The sequence below is a fragment of the Musa acuminata genome, chromosome BXJ1-2 (genome assembly GCF_036884655.1).
Source record: "Musa acuminata AAA Group cultivar baxijiao chromosome BXJ1-2, Cavendish_Baxijiao_AAA, whole genome shotgun sequence".
Taxonomy (NCBI): domain Eukaryota; kingdom Viridiplantae; phylum Streptophyta; class Magnoliopsida; order Zingiberales; family Musaceae; genus Musa; species Musa acuminata.
The window spans coordinates 22,575,028-22,596,906 of record NC_088328.1 but is presented as its reverse complement, the minus strand read 5'-3'; the positions used below and the strand labels follow the sequence as shown (position 1 = coordinate 22,596,906).

Below are 21,879 nucleotides of genomic sequence, written 5' to 3'. Positions count from 1 at the left end.
GTTCGTCAGAGAAAGAGAGAGCAACGAATGGAGGGCCTCATACTCTTCGTGATCCACGCGATCAAGCGGCGCCGGGATCGGAGCTCCTACCGCTGCCTCTCCCGCGGCACCCGCAGCCTCAGCATGGATCACCTTCCGGAGCACGAGGGGGAGACCGAGGCCCCGGCATCGAAGTTCGGTCAAGCCTCCTCTTACCGCCGCAGCCGATCCGAGCGCCGCTTGCCCTCTGATCACCGCATCGGGCCGTCGCGGAGCGTAAGGTAAGTGTAGGTCGCCTTCCCCTCCTCCGCAGCCGCCACATCTCGTCTAATCGAATGCCTCCTCTTCTTGAGTGATCTACCATGATTTCAGATTAGGGGTATGGAATCCTATCTTTACAAATCTTGGCTGGAATTTGGACTGTTTGAAGCGATTGCATTCATCTTTCTTTCGATGACACTATTTAGTTTTAGCTCTGTAGAATGATTGGTAACTGTTTGGAATTAATAAAGATTTGTGTACCTGCGGTTGCATCTGGGATGGAATGCTTAGTTGGTAATTGGTGCAATACTTAGAAGAAACGAAATGATTAAGGTTAGTGGTAAGAGAAGAATCAGAGTAAAATATTAAAATACCTTAATAGAAATTATAAATAAAAATTTAATTATTTTAAACTTAACTAAACATATAACTTTTTATATATTTCAATGACGACAAAGGATCCATATAGTCATCCTAAATAGTTGGAACGTAAAATTTAAAATTAATGTATAAAATAATAATAAGAATAAGATCAACATTCATTCTAGAAAATTTAGGTTAACTACTTCTGACATTAACTAATTTAAATGTAAATATACGTTATTATATAATGTCTAAATTATCATAATGATTTTTAAAAGTCATTAACATTAACTAGAGTCCCAGTTTTGGTAGGCTTACATATTAAAACAACTGATTTAAGAGGATATATATGCATGTCAATTTACCTCCTTGTTATTATTGTTAATTTGGTCTCCCAATTCATTCTAACTGTAACATAAGGTGCATGCATGTGAAGACACAATACCTGTGTTTGCAGGGTATAGGTGAAGTATCCATCTACAATGTCATAATAGGGATAATATCTATTCAAGTCAATATTCTCTCTAATTTTCATCAACACATTTCTCAGAATGGGAACATTATTAATATCTATTCAAGTCAATATATGATCGTCGATTATCATATATCGATTATTATTATTATTATTTTATAAAATATATTTTATTCTAGCATTAAAAAATAAGATACCCCTCAGATAAAAACCAAATATGAGATAAAACCTCATTATTGGTTTGTTTGGTAAATTGTGCTAATTTAATCTATCTAAATAATATCTTAGTTTCCTCTGCGGACATCTGACCCGGTATATAACGCACATCCATGGTAACGTTTATATATAACGCTCGCCATTTTGGGTTCGTTTAAGGCGTTATAAACTATTACCTAAACCACTACGTAGAAAAGAACATGGCGTCCTCTCCGTCCGCCCGGCGCCGCCGCTTGCAGTATCTCTCGCCGACCGAAACCCTAGAAATTGGCGGCGGCGGCCTGTCCCTCTCCCCGCGTGTGAAGCTCCTCCTCACGTTCTTCCGCTCTGATCCTGCCGTTAAGCCCATCGACGAGTGGAAACTCAAGCTCGCCCTCCTCGACTTCCTTCGCTCCCATCCCCTCTCCCTCTCCGTCCCCGATGACGACCTCGTCATCCGACGCCGCCCCGACCTCCACAAGCGCAAGCGCGACGAGCCCGTGGCCTCCGGGACTCTCTTCGTCCGCGACCTAGGGTTCCTCAAGAGCGAGAACCGAGAAGGGGGCGAGGAGGACGAGGGGGCGTCGAGGAAGAGGTTCTTGGACTGGCGGAGCACCTTCGTCGACCGGCTTGCCGGGATCGATTTGAACCTCGAGGGCGTCAAGTTCAAGATGACCGTGGAGATCCCGCCGGCGGATGATTTTGAGCTGATGAAGAAATCATGGGAGGATTATTATACCTCACAGTTGTTGGATTCCCGTAATTATATCCTCTCTCTAATCTTAGAACGAGGAAGTTTCAGTTGTTTGTTATCATGTCGCGTTGCTTGGTTGGGCAAACTGGAGATCTTGATCTGCACGTTGTGTTTGCAGGAAGGGCATTTGCCAGGCGACCAGACACAGTCATTGTTCGGGGTGTTCCTTCTCGCTGGTTTGCGGAGCCACGAGTGTCGTCCAAGGCCTCGATGTTGGTTACTCATACCATTTTTTCCACACTGGGGAAGATAAGGTGAATTTTGTAATCTTTCTAGATTTATTGCATAGTTTGGCTGTTCAATTGTTGCTTTCTTCATTCACTCTGATAAATGTTGTCTTGTAGAGTGGCAACTTGTTTGCCGTGTCTGATCCGGCGACAAGTTAAGTATCTGAGGAAGATAATTCGACTCAGCTGATTTGACTCAAAATATATAACTAATTGGAGAGAGACTTAACTTGATTTTACTCTTCGACTTAGTCTTTCATGGGTAGACCAATTACTCATAAATTTTGGCTGCATTGATATGTTTTATTGTCATAAAGAGTAGTAGCTGATTTTACTTACCATCCTTGTCAGTTGATAAGGATATTTCTTTTCACTTACTGAAAGAGGAGTTTAGTTTGTTCCCAAGTGGGTCATTTTTCTCTTTTCAGTTACTTTGTTTGATATAAGAGACCACACAGCATGAATTTGGGAGAACTTACAACAATATGCTGGAGCATTTATTGGATATTTTACGTGTATAAAGTATAAACTTCAGTTGTTAAGCTTCTTAATGTGTCTTATTTGGTATTTGTATCATGTGGCCAAGCTTTTTGGTTGATCCCCTTCCTTTTATATCTTCATCAACTTAATCAATGACTATCATCCTTTGTGTTTTTGACATTCTTAACCTGCATCAACTAGGAATCTTAATGTTGCCAGCGACGATGATTTAGGTGTGAAATCAGAAGACTCTAAAGAAGAGATTATTTCTGGACTTAACTGCAAAGTCTGGGTTCAGTTTGAGAGTTATGATGACTTCTACAATGCCATGAAGGTGTTATATGGACGGTCAATGCAGAAGGTAATACTATGGTTTTGATCAACCAGTTCTATATGATGATTTGTGTTAGTGGTTATCTACCAATCGAACAAATTGTGTATAATATTTAACTGCATCGCTGACATTGGAATTGCAATACCTGTGTACTCCTCAGGTCTAGTATGAGCTAGTTTTGGATTTTTATTTCCAAAATCTCACAAATAAAGGAAAAGTTCAGTATAATAATACATTGCTGCCCAAATATGCTTGGAAAACATGCAACTTATGATAGGGGAATTTTGTGTAATGATCATAAATTTAAAATCATAATATAACAATATATATTTACATAAGAATATAGTAGTAGTGCCTACACAACACAAGATTCGTCTTACCGAGGTGTACCGCCTGGTATGGGTGGTACATACTGGTCTGACATAGGATCGGTATGCGGACCGCCATACATCGAGCAATACACATTACATGACCCCGTATCGAGTGATACAGGATTTGTACCGATCGATAACGGTTGAAATCCGATCGTTACCAACTTGTATCGGTTGATAACAGTTGGATTTTGATCATTACCGATAAGGGCTGAGATTGTTTTGTTTTAAATTGTCAATTTAACTATTTGAACCATAGGAAAGGGTTCTTAAACCCTTTCCTCCCATACAGGTAAGTAACTATCGGATTTTGACCATTACCGATCAAGGGCTGAGATTGTCTTATTTCAAATAATCAATTTAACTGTTTGAACGATAGGAAAGGGTTTTTAAATGCTTTACTCCCCCCTGTTTCAACCCATTTCAGTCTCTTAATCGAGTTAGACTGCTAAAGAAGTTAGAGAGACCCAATTGTCACAATCGTTCGCCCAGCGTGCAAAGGCAAAGGCAAAGGCAGAGGAGAAGGCAGTAGCATCAGTTGTATCGTTAGAAAGAATCGAGTCGGGCTATAAGACACCTTTTGACTGCTAAAGGAGTTAGAGAGACCTAAACGTCACAATCGTTCGCCCAACATGCAAAGGCAAAGGCAAAGGGGAAGGCAGTAGCATCAGTTGTATCGTTAGAAAGAATCGAGTCGGGCGATAAGACACATTCTCAATCGCATTTAACAACCCGCTCGGTCCAGAGACATGTCATTAACGTGCACAATAGTGTTTCAGCTAATGATGGCGGTGACGTCGGGGAGTCGATGGTCCCGTCTACACAATTTGAGAGTGGTGCATGGATCGAGGAGTAGTGTTTCACAAATGTCATCCAAGATTCAGATCGTGGAGCTCGACGAGGTACTAATTAAGTTTATACACAAAAGGGGAAGGGGAAGACAATGAATGATTTTGAGTAGATGCGACAGAGCTTACACGACATAGACACAAATCGAAGCTCATCGTATTCACAGTCGTCGTATTATAGAGAATCTTACGGTCAACAATAATGCGGTGATAGTTGGTTATACTTCTCCAAGCAATAGTATGGTGATCGATCTTATGATACAATGTGGCATTTCAGTGATGAAAATAGAAGTTCTGACATTCTCTATGTTCTGCACTAATACATGCCACAATCATCCTTGCCTTAGGAGCTGTCTTGGACATATGTGATTCATGACCATCAGACTGACCATCACTACATTGATGTACAAATAGGATACAGTGTATCAGTATACTATATCGTGAGATTAATTTTAGGATTAGGTTCGATAAATATATCAAATTGATATATAGATACATAGAATCAAGGACTTCGATCTATCGCTCGTGGAGTCTCGTCGTTCTTTTTGATGGTAGAACTAGGTATATCTATCGATTGATTATTTGATTCATTTAAATCTTAAAGTTTAAGTTGTTTAAAAAATAATCTAACAATTCAAATTATTTTTTTTGTAGATAATTCAACATTAACGAAAAAATGGTTCGGAACGTACCACAAAGGTACTCCTCAAAGCCCGAAAAAGATGTCACTATTTTTTCGTAATTTAGATTATTTTTGTTAAAATTATATTATATTTATATTTATTTTCAACTTAAAAATCATAATATATATATATTTTTTTAAGGAATTTTTGAAGCTATTTTTCGTTATTTTTCCGTGTCATCGATATGCCTTGCCATACCAACACACGATATGTTGGTATGCCTTGATATGTATTGTATCGATGACTGATTGATACACCACGGTAAGGCAAACTTTGACATAACATACAGTATTTTATTTTGAAACAGGACATCTTCAGGTTAAATAACTCCATGCTGTAGCACAGTAACTAGAGATTTCATCAAATGCCCTTGTTGAGAGCCTGCAGAAGTGATATTAAGCAACATAACCATCAGCATCCTAATAAATAGTGGAAAAGAAAAGGAGCTGTTAACATAATGAAAAGAATCAAAACCATAAACATAATACAAGGAACAACAAAAAATCACGAACAATTTATGCTTTTTGCTTCACACATTGCTTTCTACCGCTTTGTTCAAATGAAGTCTTGCCATTCCCTAAATTGTTTTTGATGAGAAGTATAATGATTGATGAAGTTACAACTGGAGTGCTTTTTAGAACTTCAGATCAATAATTTCCAAAAGACCTTATAGTTTCTTATCATCAAATTTTGAGGTTGTTTATTTTCTAGTAATTGCAAGCACAATAGCATGTAGGAAATGTTGTGGGAACAAATGTTGAACTACCTTGTAACTTTTGTTTACATTTTAAGATCTATTAACGAGGCATGTGGATATGCTAATGCATAGGAATTGCATGAACAAATATGGAAAATAATAACATGAAGCAGTGAGGTGGGTGGTGGATAGAAACAACCAAGGCATGCAGAAATCTTGATGGTTTTTCACATAAAAACTCTCTCTTTTACAGACATCATTCCTTATGTCAATATTGTAATTCTTTTAATGTAATTATTTGGTGCTGCATAATGACAAAAACTTGGTATACTTGTGGATTAAAGTAACAACAAAGGTATGTACTTACGAAGAAAATAATGGCTTTTTCCCCCTTAGGGGGTTGTATTTCTTGTTTTTTATTTTCTTTCTAAGATGATTTTGGAGCTCTTATTTTTCTAAGAACATGCAAACTCCTCAACATTTGAAAATAATGGTAATAGGTTTCGAATCAACTGAACAAAATCTTAGGTTTGCTCATTCTAAAGCTTAAATGTCACAGGTTTGCATCCATTCAGTTGACTCAATTTTAAATACGATTTTCCCAGTGGGAAAACCTAAAAGGGGATACATTAGCTGATGTTAGATTGAAATGAGCCAGGATTTTTGTGCAATCTACCATGGAATTGGAAAATCCAAACTTTGCTGAATTTGCAAATCACTGATTGTTACACGGCTCTCTTCTAAATCCTTTGTTCTTTCACATAGACAAGCATGATTTAATGGTATTTGACCTACACTGACAGTAGGTCAACATAGAAAATTAAACTGACCATATAGCAGAAGAATTTTGCACCCCTGCATGAGCAATTTTTATTTGTAGAACTTTGTGGAGCTGGATCATGTGGGTTTGTAATAAGATTCTCTTATTAACTTCGATAAAGCTCTAGGAATGTCTTAACGGTTTTGAAATCTCATGATTTGTTTACATTGGAAATCCAGGCATGCATTTGCAACAAGATGCTGTTCAGTGGTGAACATGATGAGTTCTAACTAGAATCAATAGCTATGTTACTTTCACAATGATGTGTATTTGAAGTTCATAAGAGCACGTATGAAATTCCTAGTGTACCTGTTTAGCATGTTATAAGTACCCATAACATGTGTCTTTGAAATTAGTTTTTATGACCTAAGATAGGGATTCCAAAGACATCTCATTAATTCTCCATGTGTTACTAGTGGGACCTGTTCTTTGTATCTTGTATATACCTTTCTTGATTTTGAATCTTTTTCATTTTTTGCAGGAAGGCTCACGGCTTAAAGTGGACTATGAGGTATCTTGGGACAGAGATGGCTATTTCCGGAGCGTAAATCAGAAGCCTTATAGAAGTTACAGACAGGAAAGGGATAGTTCAACCCAGGTTATGGCAGGAAATATAAGAAATGAACCCAGTAAAAATCAGCCCCACATGACATTTGATTCTAATGGTTCGCGGCGCAAACGATTCAGGGTATATTTCCTTTAATCTTATAACCGAGCATGAACTTATATTGACTATTCTTTGTCTGAACATTCGTTAAAAGTTGTGAAGAAAGCCACACACTAACGGTACGTTATCTATAGCAAGCTTCAATCTTGGGAATTAGTGGATGATATTTAAATTGACAGAGCAAGATATTTATTGCTTAGGTTGTAGTTCTGCTTTAGTTAGCTATTCTCTGTTGTACAAGCTGTACTTCTAAGGAATGTGAAACATGCTTTAGGGTTTGGAATGATTAGGCTTACTTTTCATATATGTGCCATTTCTTTTTTCATTGTTCTACATGTGTCTGGACTGATACTTGTGTCAAACTTTTCATTCGATAGGTTCCTCCTCCACATCATTTTGGTTTTATGTATCGAAATTGTGCAGGAATGAGGGACCATGCCAATCTTGGAACCAAGCTGGTCCTCCAGATACAGAGGCCTGAGAGGACAATACAGGAACTGCAAACTCACAGCTGCAGCTATGTTGTATTTTGTTCAGACTTGCACATGTTTTGAATTAATTTTAATTTTAGGACCAACAGAATATTCATCTGAAAGTAATGTGTTTCAGCTTCTTCTTCTTTCACTATTTTAAGATTCAAATTTGGTGTTAGAAAGCTTTAATTGTGAAGCATATATTTAGAACAGATTGATGGCTTCTGAAGCTCTAGTATTAGAACCACTGGAGTGGCTGACTTGACGAAATGGTCAACGAAAATTAATTAAGATTAACGTTGTATACTAACATAATATTCCTTAATGTATAAGATTGATCCATCACCTTTGAAATATATATTTCAGATGTTGATGTGTAGGATGATCGATCACTTCCCAATCCTCAGGTGTTACGATTAACATCATTCTTCACCTGCCTTGCTTGATATCGGATTGACGACAATAATGACATGTCCATCAATCTTACTTTAACATGATAATAGTTTTTTAACTGTTCATCCTACTACTAATTTCCATCTCGATCGTCTATTATTATTATTATTATTGAAGTAAACATTTAGACTAAATGAGACTATCTTATATAGAAAACTTATAAAGGTTTTTTTCAAAACATTCTAGAAAATATTTTTAGATTAAAAAATTAATAAAATTAATAATTGTCATTTCTTTCTTCTCTCTCCCTTCGCCATTTGCTCGTTCCTCCGCGATTCTCTGCACCTGACCTCTTCCTTTTTCTTCCTGCCCTTCCGCCTCGCAGCTCCCCCACCTCCCATTTGCCCCCGGCCTTGCGCAGGCCCTGTGGGTGGCTGTGGGCGCTCACCAATCCCATTCCCATCAACACCGGCTGCTGCTTGTGGAAGAAGAAGAACAAGAGTAAGGTAGCCTCTGTTCGCTCTTGAGGTTTCCACACTGGTCGGACGGGACGAGGAGCGATGGCGTTCCAAGGGACGACGACCAAGTGCACGGCGTGCACCAAGACGGTGTACTTGGTCGAAAAGCTCACCGCCGACAACCGGGTCTACCACAAGGCCTGCTTCAGGTGCCACCATTGCAAGGGCACATTGAAGGTGAGATCCTATCCGCCCTCCCCCATTTATCTTGTCTTTCTGAGACAATAATTCGTATTCTCCGTGGACTCTGTCTTTTGCATATGTTTGATGGAGATCTGCATTCTCTCTCTATCGATCTATCTGAAAACATGATCAGTTCATCAACACGCATTCTCATGAGAGTTGTTGGTTCTGTCTGCTTCCATCTTTATTTCGATCACCACGACCACAAAAAAATGACCTAATCTTCGCAAGTTCTAGTTATATCTGATGAACCAGCATTCAGTGGACGCGATTGACCTGCTTCTGAAGTATACTTCTGATTAGGATTGGAGAAATGCAACTTGAGACACAATGTACCATAATGCATCCATGTAATCAATCAAGGCATATAATTCGATGTTGTACATTAATTCATCTTCATATAGGTGATAATTAATGCACGGGGATGCACTTTCTACTGCTATGAGAGTTCCTTCTTTTTGGAACTTGGAAGGTCCACATCTTTAGGCAACAATGCAAAGGAAAGATGGTAAATAATATGCTTGTACAGGCTTAGACTCTATTATCTAACCAAGCACATTCTAACTCAATCTGCATTATTATAGAAGGAAATCTTTGAACAACTAACAAAGTCTCATGTTCATGGTAAAAGCCAAACTTTCCTGTGAGCCTTCATAATTGTGCTGACATTTTCAATTTGCAGCTGGGAAACTATAATTCCTTTGAGGGAGTCCTGTATTGCAGACCTCATTTTGATCAAATCTACAAATCAACTGGCAGTCTGGACAAAAGCTTTGAAGGTGATCGTCATTTCCTCACATTCCTCTTAAAATTTTCTTGTTTTTGTGACACTTGAACCTGGCTTCATTTGTCTTCTTCAGGGACCCCAAAGGTTGTCAAACCGGAAAAGTTTGTCGATAACGAGGTAAAGTAATTAATCCAAATCCGCCCGTTCTAGAGGCAAACAAATTGAGTCTGAATCTTAGATTACCAAGTTGAGAAGTATCTATCCTCTTTCCCCAAGGCCAAAGCCATTGCTTTAATACAAATTCTATGTAAAATTCCTTTGGGTGATTGGATAGTCTGGATGTGGCTAGAGTTTCATTGAGGATGGAATTTATTGAATAGATCCAACCAAATTTCCAATAATATTATTTCTTTGTTCCTCTTAAGCACTGGTTCCACTACCATCATATTCATACTGCTTAGCTTTATGGGATTTGCTTTCGAGGAAGTAATGAACCTGTTACTGTATAATTTTTATTCTTCTATCAAACTGCAACTTTTAATTGACATCTTTTCCATTGTATGCTGCATGTTTATTCTTCTAAGTAATGTGTTCCAATGCTGATATTGAACTCAAATATTCTCTACAGAATGCAAACAAGGTATCAAGTGCTTTTGCTGGCACCAGAGAGAAGTGTGTTGGTTGCAAGAAGACAGTATATCCAATCGAAAGGGTAATTTCACTCATTTTAAGTCTAGCACTTCTAAACATGCATCTTTTCCAGTCTTTCTTTGTTGTTCATGAATAGCAATTTCCATGCACGACACACGATTGATGTCATCTTTGTCATACTTCACGAAAACAACAATTCATCTCAAAGTAGTGCAGATTTTTTTCCTACCTTCCACAGAAAAAAGAAGTGCATATTTTCCTGCCATTGCATCCTTTTAAGAAAACATAAAATGGAAGAGTTAATCTAATCCAGTTAATATTTACTAACATCTCAAGTATATTAACATGTGTATCGATGTTGCATCTCAGTACAAAAAGCACATATATTCCTCTCCTTGTCACCTGCAAGGTCTAGTTCGCACATTTTAGAGCATCTGGCTTCTCGTGTTCACGATAGAACCGATTGAGTGATCCAATTCCTTTTCTCAGGTCACGGTCAATGGCACCGCATATCACAAGAGCTGCTTTAAATGTTCTCATGGAGGATGCACCATCAGCCCTTCAAACTACATTGCACATGAGGGGACGTTATACTGTAAGCATCACCACATCCAGCTAATCAAGCAGAAAGGGAATTACAGCAAACTTGAGGATGAGAAAGAGAAGACTTCGGATGAGGCAGCATCTCCTCCCCAAGAGGAAGAATCTGATGCATGATCGATCTCCACAAATGCTGTCTCTTTTTGCTTTCTTTTTTACTGCTGCATCCCTTCGAGAGCGATATCGTTGGTTTTTGACGAAATGCTGTTGATCACAAAATTTGTTCTACTGTGTCTTGTCTTCCACAATATATGCAGGCTTTGAAAGAAACTATTAGTTGATGTGGTTTCTGCTATCAACTTTCTTATTGTCTTCATATTGGGTTGGAATTCTTGTAATTTCAGTATCTTTATGTTGAACATTTTGGTGGTTGATGAAGGCAATGATACTTGCTGTTTATGGAAAGACAAAAATGTTTGCTATGAATCTGCCTTTCCTGAGCTGAATGAAACTTCAATTATGACGAAGAATAATTCCTAAAATTTACTTACTTCTTAATGCCAACATATTAAGAGAAGACTTCTTTGCTGAAGACATTTCCAGGAAGACTAGCCTGCTGTGTTTGCTATGCAAGTTGAGGCACTGCAGCGATCGTTGCCCAACCTAAGACACGACTTAAGTCTCGATAGGGTGGCCATGGACCAGAACACGATTCACGTCACCATATAAGTCGGACTCTGAAGGCGAAGATGGACCGGTTTAATTATATTCTAATCCGACTTGATGTCAGATTAAACCGAATCCAAACCCTCTAACCGCGCCCACAACATGGGTCGAACCGGAAGATCATTATCGATTCGGACCGCTCGTCTGAGCCCGGTTGGCGATAGATATCCGGTTCGGAATCAGGTAGGGTTACACTCGCTTCCACATAAAAGGCGCTCGATTGCGCCCCCCTTACTCCGCCGCCCACACGACATTCGTAGTTCTCGGCTCCCTTCGTCTCGTCTGTCGCTTCTCCCAGGCGGATCAAAGGTCATCTTGGATCCCCCTCCTCTATCTTCGTTTTCTTTTTGTAGAACTACGTATTGTCCAATGACATGACCATTTTCCTGAGGTGTTACATCCGTAGTTTTCGATTTCATCGGATTTTGCTCTCTCGATCTCGAGACGTGGAGCACGCTTTTGCCAATTCGGGGTTTCTGTTGTCTGCAACCTGTTGTTATCTATGCGCTCGTGTTTGCTAGCGACTGTATTATCAATAAAGCGAATCGTTTCGTGGTTTTCTTATATGATGAAGATGTATTCCTGTGAAATTAAGTCCTTTTTTTCCCATTCTGTGGGAAATTTGGATCTTTTTTGGTTTGAAGATTAAATTTCCTCTGTTTTAAAGTTAACATTGAACTAGTACTTACGATGGATGAGACTTTTCTTTATCTTATGATATGATCTGATAGTTGTAGTGGAATTTCGGGATATATACATGTAGATGTCAGCCATCGTTTGTTGTGAAACTGATAATGTTGGATTTGGCATATACAATCTGAGATTTTGCTATGTACCGCCTGCAGAGGTTGGCGATTCTTGTGAAGGCGATGGCTGTCACTTTCCACAATCTAAATGCAGCGTCTGGCCTCCAGAAACTTAATGATTATCTTCTTACCCGAAGCTATATAACTGGGTAACGTGTTTTGGATGCTTGACATCTGATGATAATTTTCTGTTCTCCTGATCATGATGTCTCATTTTTTCATGGGTTGTTTCAGTTATCAAGCTTCAAAGGATGATATTTCTGTTTATAGTGCATTAGCCACATCTCCATCGGCAGACTATGTGAATGTAGCTAGGTGGTACAACCACATTGATGCTCTCCTTAAGTTGTGGTATGTGCTTAGTCTTGGTTTACTTCAATCTGAACGTATTGGTTGTTCCTGGTGTTTGACCTACGTGATGTGATATCAGCGGTATCTCTGAGGAAGGCAAGGGTGTGAAGATTGAATCATCTGCACCTGTGGTTGAGGAGGCCCCTTCACCTGCTATTGATGACAAGAAGGTGATTTTTAGAACTTTTCGGTGTATAAAATTCAGATAATTTACTTTTTAAAAGAATAAAGTGAATTCTAGACTATGATATATTGCTTTGGCAAATATTTCCTGTATGCTAATTGGCAAATCCTAAGAAAATTCTGTTGTGTATTTAATGTATTATAGCATGATAGTAATATATTACGTGATGATATATTTTTTCTTATTGCAACTCTTAAATTCAGGGCCCAGCAGCGGATGATGATGATGATGATGACATGGATTTGTTTGGTGAAGAGACTGAAGAGGAAAAGAAGGCAGCTGAAGAGCGTGCAGCAGCTGTCAAAGCATCCGGAAAAAAGAAAGAGTGTAAGTTTGACGCATTTCAATGTGTGTATTTCTGTAATTATAGACTAGGTCTCTGTTTCTCGGCATATTTCTTAATCGATAGAGATGTTTGTGTTTTTCTATTTGTATTAAGAACATATGCACATTAAGTTTATTTTCTTCCTAATTTTGGGCTCCTTTCCTATTGGCAGCTGGAAAGTCTTCTGTACTTCTTGATGTAAAACCATGGGATGATGAAACAGACATGCAAAAGCTTGAAGAAGTTGTCAGGAGTGTCAAGATGGAGGGTTTGCTCTGGGGGGCGTGTACGTAGTTTCTTTCTATCAAACAATAATGAGCTGAACTTCGTATATGTTATTCCATGAGTGCTTAACTGAGGCACATTATTTATAAAAAAAAACTGAGGCACATTATTAATGTGATCATTACTTACTGTAATTGCAGCAAAACTGGCCCCAGTTGGGTATGGCATAAAAAAATTGCAGATCATGATGACTATTGTGGATGACTTGGTCTCTGTGGATAACCTGATCGAGGACTATCTGTTGGTCGAACCAGCAAATGAGTACATCCAGAGCTGTGATATTGTGGCATTCAACAAAATATGTAAGTACATAATTATAATTGTGCACCATGCAACCATCTTTCGATGCTAATTTTTAAGTGTGGATAAATTGCATGTTATGGCCATTGAAATTTTATTCATTAAAAAAGCTTTTACGATATGTTAATAAATTAATGGTTTCTGGCCAAAGATCCTATCTAGTATCTACCATCTTGTTCTAATGAATTGATATTTTATAATAACTGCTTAATGATTTAGTTTTTCACCTATTGAAACTCTATTATTTGCTTTGAAAGCAAAAAATCCTAGTCCATTTATTAAATACTAACTTATGCTAGTATCAAGTTCTTTGGCATCAGCGCTCTCCCCTTGGTTGTGTGATGCATTCTGGTCTGCACTCTTAAATGCATCGAACCTGCAAGATTTATTTGGTCCCATTTATGAGAAACATTGCCTAGGATATGTTGTTGGTCTATAGTTGTTAGTGCATTGTATAATCCCAAATTTCTTGTATTTCAAAGAATTTATGCTGCCATACCTATCATCAGTTTACTCTTGTATACATTCTTTGCTACCAGCCATGAATATTCTTGTTGATCAATTCACTTTGAAAGAAGTTTGTCACTTTTCATGTCGTTGTCAACATTTTTGTCAGTGAAAAGTAACTATATGTTTTACCAGTGCAATTTAATTAAAACCCTTCCATGGTTTGTGTACATTATTTTTGCTTGCATTAAGTTTGAATTACTTTTTTTTCTTTTTGAAATTTTATCCTTTATGTAAATAAACTTTGTTTTACACACACTGTTAATCTCCAATCCATCTGTACAAGTATTATAGGACCCTAAACCATTACCTAATTGCCCATGCAGTGGAAATTCTTTGGCATGTTGTTTAAGCCATCTTTAAGACTAGTTATGTGTATTTTCTTTACAATGTTATTACATTGGCACCTCTAACCTTTAACCTCAGTCCCTGATTTTTGGATAGGCAATCAATTGTTTGTTACTCGTTTGATTCTTGATTCTTGAAAAGGACTGCTTTTGGAGCAGGTTCCAAATTATCTTCATCAACTTTTGTGTGAGCCACTTTAGGTCACACCCTTGTCTGACCGTATGCTTAGACATATTTAACTAGTTGTTTCCTAAGATGTCTTTTTCATTGCTATACAGAGAAATAGTTTTATGCCAATTTCTCAAGCTTATGAAGTGCATCATTATTTATTAAATCTTGGAAGTACAACTATGAAAACTCAAACCCCTGTATACGCCTGTTACCCTGTCCAAATAAATTAGTTGGTTGTGTTATCATCAAAGGTATTGATAGCATTAATCAGCTTAGCAGGAAGATTTGCTTTTCTATATAATTATCTGCCTAAATCAGTGAGTACACATCAACTGGCAATAATTATGGCAATGTCTTACACAAGGCAGTTAATTTTTTTTATCTTGCACGGTGTTGTTTTAGATGTGGCCACAGACACAGATTTAGGATTAACATGATATAGATGCAGCCACAGTTCAGATTTTTCAAAATGAAACAGGGTCATCGATACAACAGTATGAAATATTTAAGACTAGAATATATAGAGTAACAGATCACATTTTATGGTAACTGTTAATTACATGTACAATTAACCTATTTATCAAAAGGTGTACTTTATGGTAATGATAGCCCATGAAGAAGCAATAGATGGAATTATAAAGTCATCATATGATGCTTTATACGAATATCGGAAACTTAATTTGAAATCATATATTCATGTAGTTCAACATCAAGAGGCCAACACTTAAATAGGAAAAGCCAAGGTTTTCCAAAGAAATGATACTATTGTGGTATTTTTGTTTCATAGGCCGATATGCCATTTCTTTCTTCGGATCCCTCGCTTCAAGTGTGGCATAAATTTCAGTAGATTACTGTTTTTTCTTAGCCTTCATGTAATTTTCTACTATGCTCTTTTGATCTACAATGAAGTTGACCCCTTATCTCTATGTTTGTCACAGAGGACTCTTTCGGCCTCCAGCACGGGAGACAGCTTGAAGCCCCTATTTTCATGTGTTGGATGATAAATCAATCATTCAGTGGTCTTTTTAGTTGTTGAGCTCTTTTCTTCATTCTTCTGCTAGTATGCTCTGTGTGTCTGTCTTAGTTAATATTTGGAAGGAGCTTGAAGCCCCTAGTTTCATGTGTTGGATGATACATATATCATTCAGTGGTCTTCTGGTTGTTGAGCTCCATTTACATTTCTTTTGCTAGTCAACGAGTCTGCTCCATAATATATCGAAGGACTTCCTCTGGTAGACATTTAATCTATGAAATTTTTAGTTTGGTCATTTCTGCTTCATAAACTGTAATCACTGCCGCTATGGATTGCTTGCTCTTTCATCCACATCACAACCATTCCCCCCTGTTTTATCGTGTTCTCTTCATAATTGTTTGTGGAAGTTGTATTTGCTGTAATTGCTCATCTTTTATGCTGCTATCGTACTGTGTATCGATTGTTCAACCTCTTCTCTGCCGAAGAAGGGGGGAAACAAAGATCTACGAACGGCCACCTATCTCACCCCCAACCATCGCCGTAAGCGCATCGGATGCCGTCGCGAGATCACCCGCTTCATACACCAGGCAGTTCATAGAAGGGACCCGCGCGGAACCCATCGCGGTGGGGACAGGGGAACCTTACGACGAGCAATATTCAATCCGTACCCACACGACGGGACCAGAAGGGTCGGGGTGCGATCCCTTTCTTTTCGTCTCCTGCGCTTCGTCTGTTAGACCAGAGGATTAGGGAGACGAGAGAGGAGGGTCGGAGAACCGTCGACGGAACAATAGTCTTTCATCACGGAGGCGGCGGCCAACGCAAACTCCTCCTCCTCCTACATTCCCAGGAACTACTACGTCACCCTCAAGCGGCTGAAGGAGAAGCACGACGCATCCATCATGGAGACGGCGGCCAACGCAAACTCCTCCTCCTCCATTCCCAAGAACTACGTCACCCTCAAGCAGCTATCGGAGAAGCACGATGCATCCATCACGGAGAAGGCGGACAAGGCAAACTCCTCCTCCTCCATTCCCAATAATTATGTCACTCTAAAGCAGTTAAAGGAGAAGCACGATGCATCCATCATGGAGACGGCGGCCAAGGTAAACTCCTCCTCCTCCTCCTCCTCCTCCATTCCCAAGAACTACGTCAGCCTTAAGCATCTGCAAGAGCTGCGCCTCAAGGAGAAGCACGATGATGAAGAGAGGCTTCGCAATCTCAAGCAAGAAGAAACTGAAAAGAAGGCGGCGGAGGAAAGACGGAAGGCGGATGAGTTGTTGATCCCGAAGCCCCACCGGAGGATCCTCGGATCGAGGCACAAGTGGCCTTCGAACCGCCAAAAATGGGTGGTCGCGAGGCTAGCATCGCCCGGGACTCCCGATGCGGACGGGGCGAAGGGGAGCGCCAGTGGAGCCGTTCAGGTACCCCCGATCGGAAAATCCACTGGGAGTGATACCAATCCTGAAGTAGGTCGGAAGCAGAATCCGAAGAAGAAGAAGAAGAAGAAGAACAAGGGAAAAGCTGATAGGGAGAAGAACGGCGGAACAGAGGCGGCGATGGCGATGGCGACGGCGGAAGAGGAGTCCGAGGAGATAAAGGGATCTGAGAAAATCACCGCCGATCCTTCGCAGGAGAACCCCGTCCAAGTAAAAGAAGATGGCAGGCGAGGTCGCTGGACGGGGGCGGTGAACAGGTCCATCGGGCAGCTTTCTGGATGTGGACAGGAGCGGACGGTGCCGACCGAGCGACGGAGCGTCATCGTTGACGATGAGGCCGCCGCAGGGGCGGGTAGGGGGAGGTGGACAGCCGCGAGAGGCGGTGCATCGAATCAGAGGGCCGGGGGATTTGGCCGCGGACGGAGGTTGCCGGACGGAGCCGGTCTGGTGTGGGTCAGGAAGACCTCAAGCACTTAACGTGTTCCGGCAGAGGCTCGAAACAGGTATACAAACTTATCCTTTCCGTATTAACATACGATGGTTTATTTCCAAAAGTAACTTCTCTACCCGCTTCGTACTCGAATCGGCTACCTGCTATTTGATTGCAGGTTGTGAGGCCCTGCGCCGGGTCCCACAAGCACATTATTTTCACCGGTCAAAAACTGGTTATTTTTCCTGTGCTTGCTTTATTAGTTTCTTTCTTTCATTGTTGTCATGTTCCTGATTGCATTAGTTGTTGCTACTGACATGAATGATAAGTCATAATGTCTTGACTATTTGGGTCCAGTTAGATGAATGATATCTCTAGTTAAAGACTTAGTGCCTCGAATGTAAATTATATGCATATCTTGTGAGAAACTGATATGAACTCATTAAAATAATTTTTTTACTTAAATGTTATAGTGAAGCATAGAATGTAGTCTCGGTTGATCAAATTGCTAAAAACTCACTCCCTGGCCATAAAAGATCAAAATCTTGTTACCCATTCAAGGTTCATTAGTTTCATTTAGGAGAAGTCAGGTGCTCATTCAATTCAACAATGTTGATGTGGTGTGAGACAACAAGAGACCAACCTCTTGTTTTTCTAATCAAAGTGATGGGTCAATATGTATTTATGGATTCCTAAGGCAAGTATTCTTAGAGTTAGGACAAGTAATCTCATTTTGAAAATAATTCTTTGCCAAGGAGAGTAACCACAGAAACATGATTTAGTCATTCAATAAATACTTGTATATTTATAGGTTTTGATAGGAGAAGGATGTTTATAAATACTATGAGTGCTTCTAGGTTTTATTTTTGGGTATTCTAGAGAGAGTGACAAAAAAAGAAAAAATTCTTGGAATTCATGTTTAAGTTAGGGTTAATTTAAGAGAACTTCAATTTGATCTCATATTAAGAAAACTTTATTTCAGTGGATATAGACAAGAAATATTGTACCATGTAGATAAAATTAGCACATCAAACAGAAACTTGTTTCTGTCTCTTCCCCTTCCAATCAATAATTTTCTATCTCTAGGTTTTATGCATTGGCTTTGTGTTCATAGGATGGTAGGATAAATAGTATTTTTAAAATTAAAAAATAATTATATTAAACAACATATAAGATTTTGGCATGTGAATTTTGTTGAGACATCTCAATCATTAGTACATTATTGCACAAGTAGTATGTCTCATATTCGAATCTTACGATATCTTGAATTTTATTTAATATAATGAAGATTTTTCCTAGCCAAAAAAAAAAAAACTAATATGATCAGATAGAGTTGTTGTGTACACATCCATGGATTTTATCATCAACTTAATGAATTAATTATAAAATATAGAACTATCCTATTATAACAAGTTGTTCCAAAGGATCTTTTGTTCTTCCAACAAATATTCTGTTTTTTTTCTCGAATATTTGGATTCAAATATTAGTTATTTACTGATTTCATATAATTAAAAAATATTAATTTTCTGGAAATCTCTTGCTCATATATCTCATCAAAAAGTGCTATTCTAGAGTCTCTTTAGCATAATATCTATCATGTTCTCCTAATGGGTTTAAGAGTATTTTATGTATCTTATCTAGACAAAATTTGATATGTTGTTCTCATGTCTTCCAACTATTTATCATCTACTCGATCTATCTATCTCACATCAATAACACGACCTCTTGAATCTATCCATCTGTGTCTTCCTCTCTTTAAAATGATTTCATAGTTCTAGAGAAGTACTTGTTCAACGACCCAGAACTGATGGGAACTTTGTCGTCAACATGAAAAAGGCTGTGATACGAGTCAAAGGTCTTCTTCAACTAAGTGTTGCGGTTGAGAGACCGCCCCTTGTTGTTGACTTGTACATGTGAATCGTAGGATGAACGTTTCTTCTACGACAGTTCTACTACCATCTGAAGTTTAGAGGAGCATTCCATTACATCGATCGATATACTTCTCTCTCAAAAACTGCACAATATATGTATCTCTAAATCAAAGAAACATTTGTTCGACACAAAAGTTTTGTGCAATTCTCCTTAACATTGAAAGAACTATGATGTATTATTATTACTACTGTACCAATCCATGTCATATGGTCAAATGAAATAAGAACAAAGTACATCTTATTGGACAAATGGAAGTCAAACAAAGTGTGAAAAGGTGCGACCACAACATACAGATTAGAACTCCTTTGTTGACCACTCCGGTTTGACTGAGTCATGTCAACAACTGCAATGGCGGCTTCGTAGTAACACCGTTCAACGCTGGTGTTAATGGCATGCTTCCAAGTCTCTCCACCTGAGGTAGACTAAGCCGGCAAGGTAGTGGGTGTAAGCCCCTGCGATGACGAGGACGTGGAACAGCTGGTGGCTGTGCCCGGCCAGGTCGAACTTCCCCGGCATCCACCGCTCCGGTATCCTGGTGGCGTAGACGAACACCCCGATCCCGTAGAACGCGCCCATCGCCGCCTCGTACCCTGCCGTCAGGACCGCCTCCGGCTGGTCGCCGAACAACATCACCTTGTGCAGGATCGGCACCAGCCCGGACAGGGCCATGCACGCGAACAGCCCCGCCCGGACCGTCCGGAACTCTGGCGTCTCGAACACCGGCACGAGGGAGACGAGTAGGGCGGCGATCCCGAACACGGTGATGAAGCTGAGGTAGAGGTACTGGAAGTAGGGCTGGCAGAGGAAGGAGTAGTAGACGAGCGGGTAGAAGGAGGTGACGATGAGGGCGATGATGCCGGCGTAGTCGAGGCGGAGCATGAGGTAGCATGTGTGCTCGGAGTGGCAGTAGAGGAGGTGGCACGTGCTGCTCATCAGCAGGCAGAGCATGGCACCGCAGAGGTAGGCGTAGAAGGGCCACCGAGTGGCTTGTTCGACTGCGTCGGCGGTGGCTCCGGTGAGGTTGGCTGGCGACAAGGACAAGGCCACTAATTCATGGTGGTGAAGCCTTAGGGAGCCACTGATGTCGGTGATGGTGGAAGAGACGTTAGCCAAATCTGACGATCCCGACGAGGCCATGCTCGATCCCACCGGAACCATCATCGCAGCTCCGACGGTGAGCGCGAGGAAGATGAAGAACCCGATCAAATGCCTAAAAGAGAAAACATTTAGCTTCGTCAGCGAAGAGACGTAAACACGGACTGGTTTAGGCCAGGGTTGGGATGCAGCGCAGAAAGCTTACGTCCAAACGTTGATGGTCTCGTTGTGGATGGAGAAGATGCTAAGGATGGCCTGCTTCATCGGCCATTCCGATCGGTAGTAGTCGAGGATGAACTCGTTATGCTTCAAGAAGTTAGGCAACGAGTTGTAGTCCACCAGCTTGCACTTGCCCTCACTGCATGTGCTCTTCTCCTTCTTCTTCTCCTTCTTCTCCTTCTTCTCCTGCTGCTGCTGCATCATTAAATCAGCGATGGGGCTTAGCAAGAACTGGCCTTCATTATTCTCAGCGAAGGCTGCCTTGCCCAATGTGACAGTGGAGACTGTTAACTCGGCCACAACCATGTTGGGAGCTTACACACCACCGTTACAAACCGGAAAGGAAGTGGTGGTGGAGATGGCACTGACAAGGGGAAGGGTTGGGGAGTTTATATAGCGGCGGAGTCGGAGTCGGAGTCGGCAACAAGGAGGGGGAAATGGTCACGGTGGTCTTTCAATGGTGGGAAGCAGTCCGCTGTCAACACTTGGAAGTTTGTATTTGTATTCTCAGCTGCCTTCAAAAAAGGCTGTGTAGCTCTCGAGCAATTGTTCGTGCACTCTGTTCATCATTTGCATTGGAAGTTTCCTTGACTTTGACTAGGATCTAAATCTAAGCGTCCGATTTAGATTTTCTCGTTGGCATTTGTAGCATATTTATCACGAACTAAGTCAATCAAATGAAACATACACTTGTCTATATAGGTAGGCTGCACAGAATGTCTAAGCAAAGAAGGGGAGGAGGAGTCTTGGTCAACGCGCAACCGTCTTGCGTACGTCACACGTCAGGATTGAACTTTTCTGTGTTGGATGGCTGTTATTAATGCGTTTGTGGTCAACTCATTGACATGTTGTCATGCGCCGCATTTGGCCGTCGTTAACACTCCAGCGCTGACTAAGCCAACATATTGCATGCTTTACCATGTGCGTACGTTGCATGCATTCGTACGCACACCGTATTGACATCCGAAAGTATGAAAGCTCATTAGATTAATTGAGACCTGCATCGATTACATAACCTGACATAACAGTGCAAGTTTAAGGAGGAAAAATAGATTAAATCCAACTGATACAGCTTTCCTTTTAGCCATTTCTCCAATGGAGAGTTGTCTTAATACCTACGACTTCTTGGAATTGTTCTGCTTACTTCGCAGA

At 40.1% G+C, this 21,879-nt stretch overlaps 5 protein-coding genes across 7 annotated transcripts; 4 read left to right on the top strand and 1 right to left on the bottom strand.

The window, feature by feature from the left end:
• Positions 1-1,445: 1,445 nt before the first annotated feature.
• Positions 1,446-7,775, top strand: LOC135598899 (uncharacterized). Of its 2 annotated transcripts, none has more exons than XM_065093360.1 (5): positions 1,446-2,029; positions 2,143-2,278; positions 2,933-3,092; positions 6,966-7,172; positions 7,529-7,775. In XM_065093360.1, the coding sequence occupies exons 1-5, from the start codon at positions 1,492-1,494 to the stop codon at positions 7,703-7,705; spliced, it is 1,218 nt and encodes a 405-aa protein (XP_064949432.1). In that variant the 5' UTR covers positions 1,446-1,491; the 3' UTR covers positions 7,706-7,775. The 2 variants fall into 2 exon arrangements, with proteins under 2 accessions (XP_064949432.1, XP_064949439.1); XM_065093367.1 differs by having other exon boundaries at positions 1,448-2,029; positions 7,575-7,775.
• Positions 7,776-8,340: 565 nt separating this feature from the next.
• On the top strand, positions 8,341-11,042 carry LOC103976172 (LIM domain-containing protein WLIM1). Its single transcript, XM_009391378.3, has 5 exons — positions 8,341-8,712; positions 9,401-9,497; positions 9,579-9,622; positions 10,074-10,157; positions 10,586-11,042. Exons 1-5 carry the CDS (start codon positions 8,578-8,580, stop codon positions 10,811-10,813), a joined length of 588 nt encoding a protein of 195 aa, XP_009389653.1. The 5' UTR covers positions 8,341-8,577; the 3' UTR covers positions 10,814-11,042.
• A 503-nt stretch (positions 11,043-11,545) lies between these two features.
• LOC135598894 (elongation factor 1-delta 1-like) lies at positions 11,546-15,811 on the top strand. Its single transcript, XM_065093352.1, has 8 exons — positions 11,546-11,671; positions 12,208-12,317; positions 12,403-12,519; positions 12,599-12,689; positions 12,907-13,030; positions 13,201-13,314; positions 13,454-13,615; positions 15,578-15,811. Coding segments are annotated over exons 2-8 (696 nt in total). The 5' UTR covers positions 11,546-11,671; positions 12,208-12,231; the 3' UTR covers positions 15,580-15,811.
• Positions 15,812-16,321: 510 nt separating this feature from the next.
• LOC135582133 (uncharacterized) lies at positions 16,322-17,870 on the top strand. Of its 2 annotated transcripts, none has more exons than XM_065093332.1 (2): positions 16,322-17,554; positions 17,660-17,870. In XM_065093332.1, exon 1 carries the CDS (start codon positions 16,515-16,517, stop codon positions 17,526-17,528), a length of 1,014 nt encoding a protein of 337 aa, XP_064949404.1. In that variant the 5' UTR covers positions 16,322-16,514; the 3' UTR covers positions 17,529-17,554; positions 17,660-17,870. The 2 variants fall into 2 exon arrangements, with proteins under 2 accessions (XP_064949404.1, XP_064949412.1); XM_065093340.1 differs by having other exon boundaries at positions 16,322-16,718; positions 16,800-17,837.
• Positions 17,871-19,569: 1,699 nt separating this feature from the next.
• LOC103976175 (heptahelical transmembrane protein 4) lies at positions 19,570-21,130 on the bottom strand. The gene is made up of 2 exons (XM_009391383.3): positions 20,714-21,130; positions 19,570-20,623 (listed from the first exon to the last, which is right to left on the bottom strand). Exons 1-2 carry the CDS (start codon positions 21,031-21,033, stop codon positions 19,798-19,800), a joined length of 1,146 nt encoding a protein of 381 aa, XP_009389658.2. The 5' UTR covers positions 21,034-21,130; the 3' UTR covers positions 19,570-19,797.
• Positions 21,131-21,879: the final 749 nt, after the last annotated feature.

Coding starts and splice junctions, on each gene's coding strand:
- LOC103976175 (XM_009391383.3), bottom strand. CDS start 21,033: ATGGTTGTGGCCGAGTTAACAGTCTCCACTGTCACATTGGGCAAGGCA. Junction 20,624..20,713: donor GAGACCATCAACGTTTGGAC/GTAAGCTTTCTG, acceptor TTTCTCTTTTAG/GCATTTGATCGGGTTCTTCA.
- LOC135582133 (XM_065093332.1), top strand. CDS start 16,515: ATGGAGACGGCGGCCAACGCAAACTCCTCCTCCTCCATTCCCAAGAAC.
- LOC135598899 (XM_065093360.1), top strand. CDS start 1,492: ATGGCGTCCTCTCCGTCCGCCCGGCGCCGCCGCTTGCAGTATCTCTCG. Junction 2,030..2,142: donor CTCACAGTTGTTGGATTCCC/GTAATTATATCC, acceptor TTGTGTTTGCAG/GAAGGGCATTTGCCAGGCGA. Junction 2,279..2,932: donor TCCACACTGGGGAAGATAAG/GTGAATTTTGTA, acceptor TGCATCAACTAG/GAATCTTAATGTTGCCAGCG.
- LOC135598894 (XM_065093352.1), top strand. CDS start 12,232: ATGGCTGTCACTTTCCACAATCTAAATGCAGCGTCTGGCCTCCAGAAA. Junction 12,318..12,402: donor ACCCGAAGCTATATAACTGG/GTAACGTGTTTT, acceptor GGGTTGTTTCAG/TTATCAAGCTTCAAAGGATG. Junction 12,690..12,906: donor CTGCTATTGATGACAAGAAG/GTGATTTTTAGA, acceptor TCTTAAATTCAG/GGCCCAGCAGCGGATGATGA.
- LOC103976172 (XM_009391378.3), top strand. CDS start 8,578: ATGGCGTTCCAAGGGACGACGACCAAGTGCACGGCGTGCACCAAGACG. Junction 8,713..9,400: donor ATTGCAAGGGCACATTGAAG/GTGAGATCCTAT, acceptor TTCAATTTGCAG/CTGGGAAACTATAATTCCTT. Junction 9,623..10,073: donor AAAAGTTTGTCGATAACGAG/GTAAAGTAATTA, acceptor TATTCTCTACAG/AATGCAAACAAGGTATCAAG.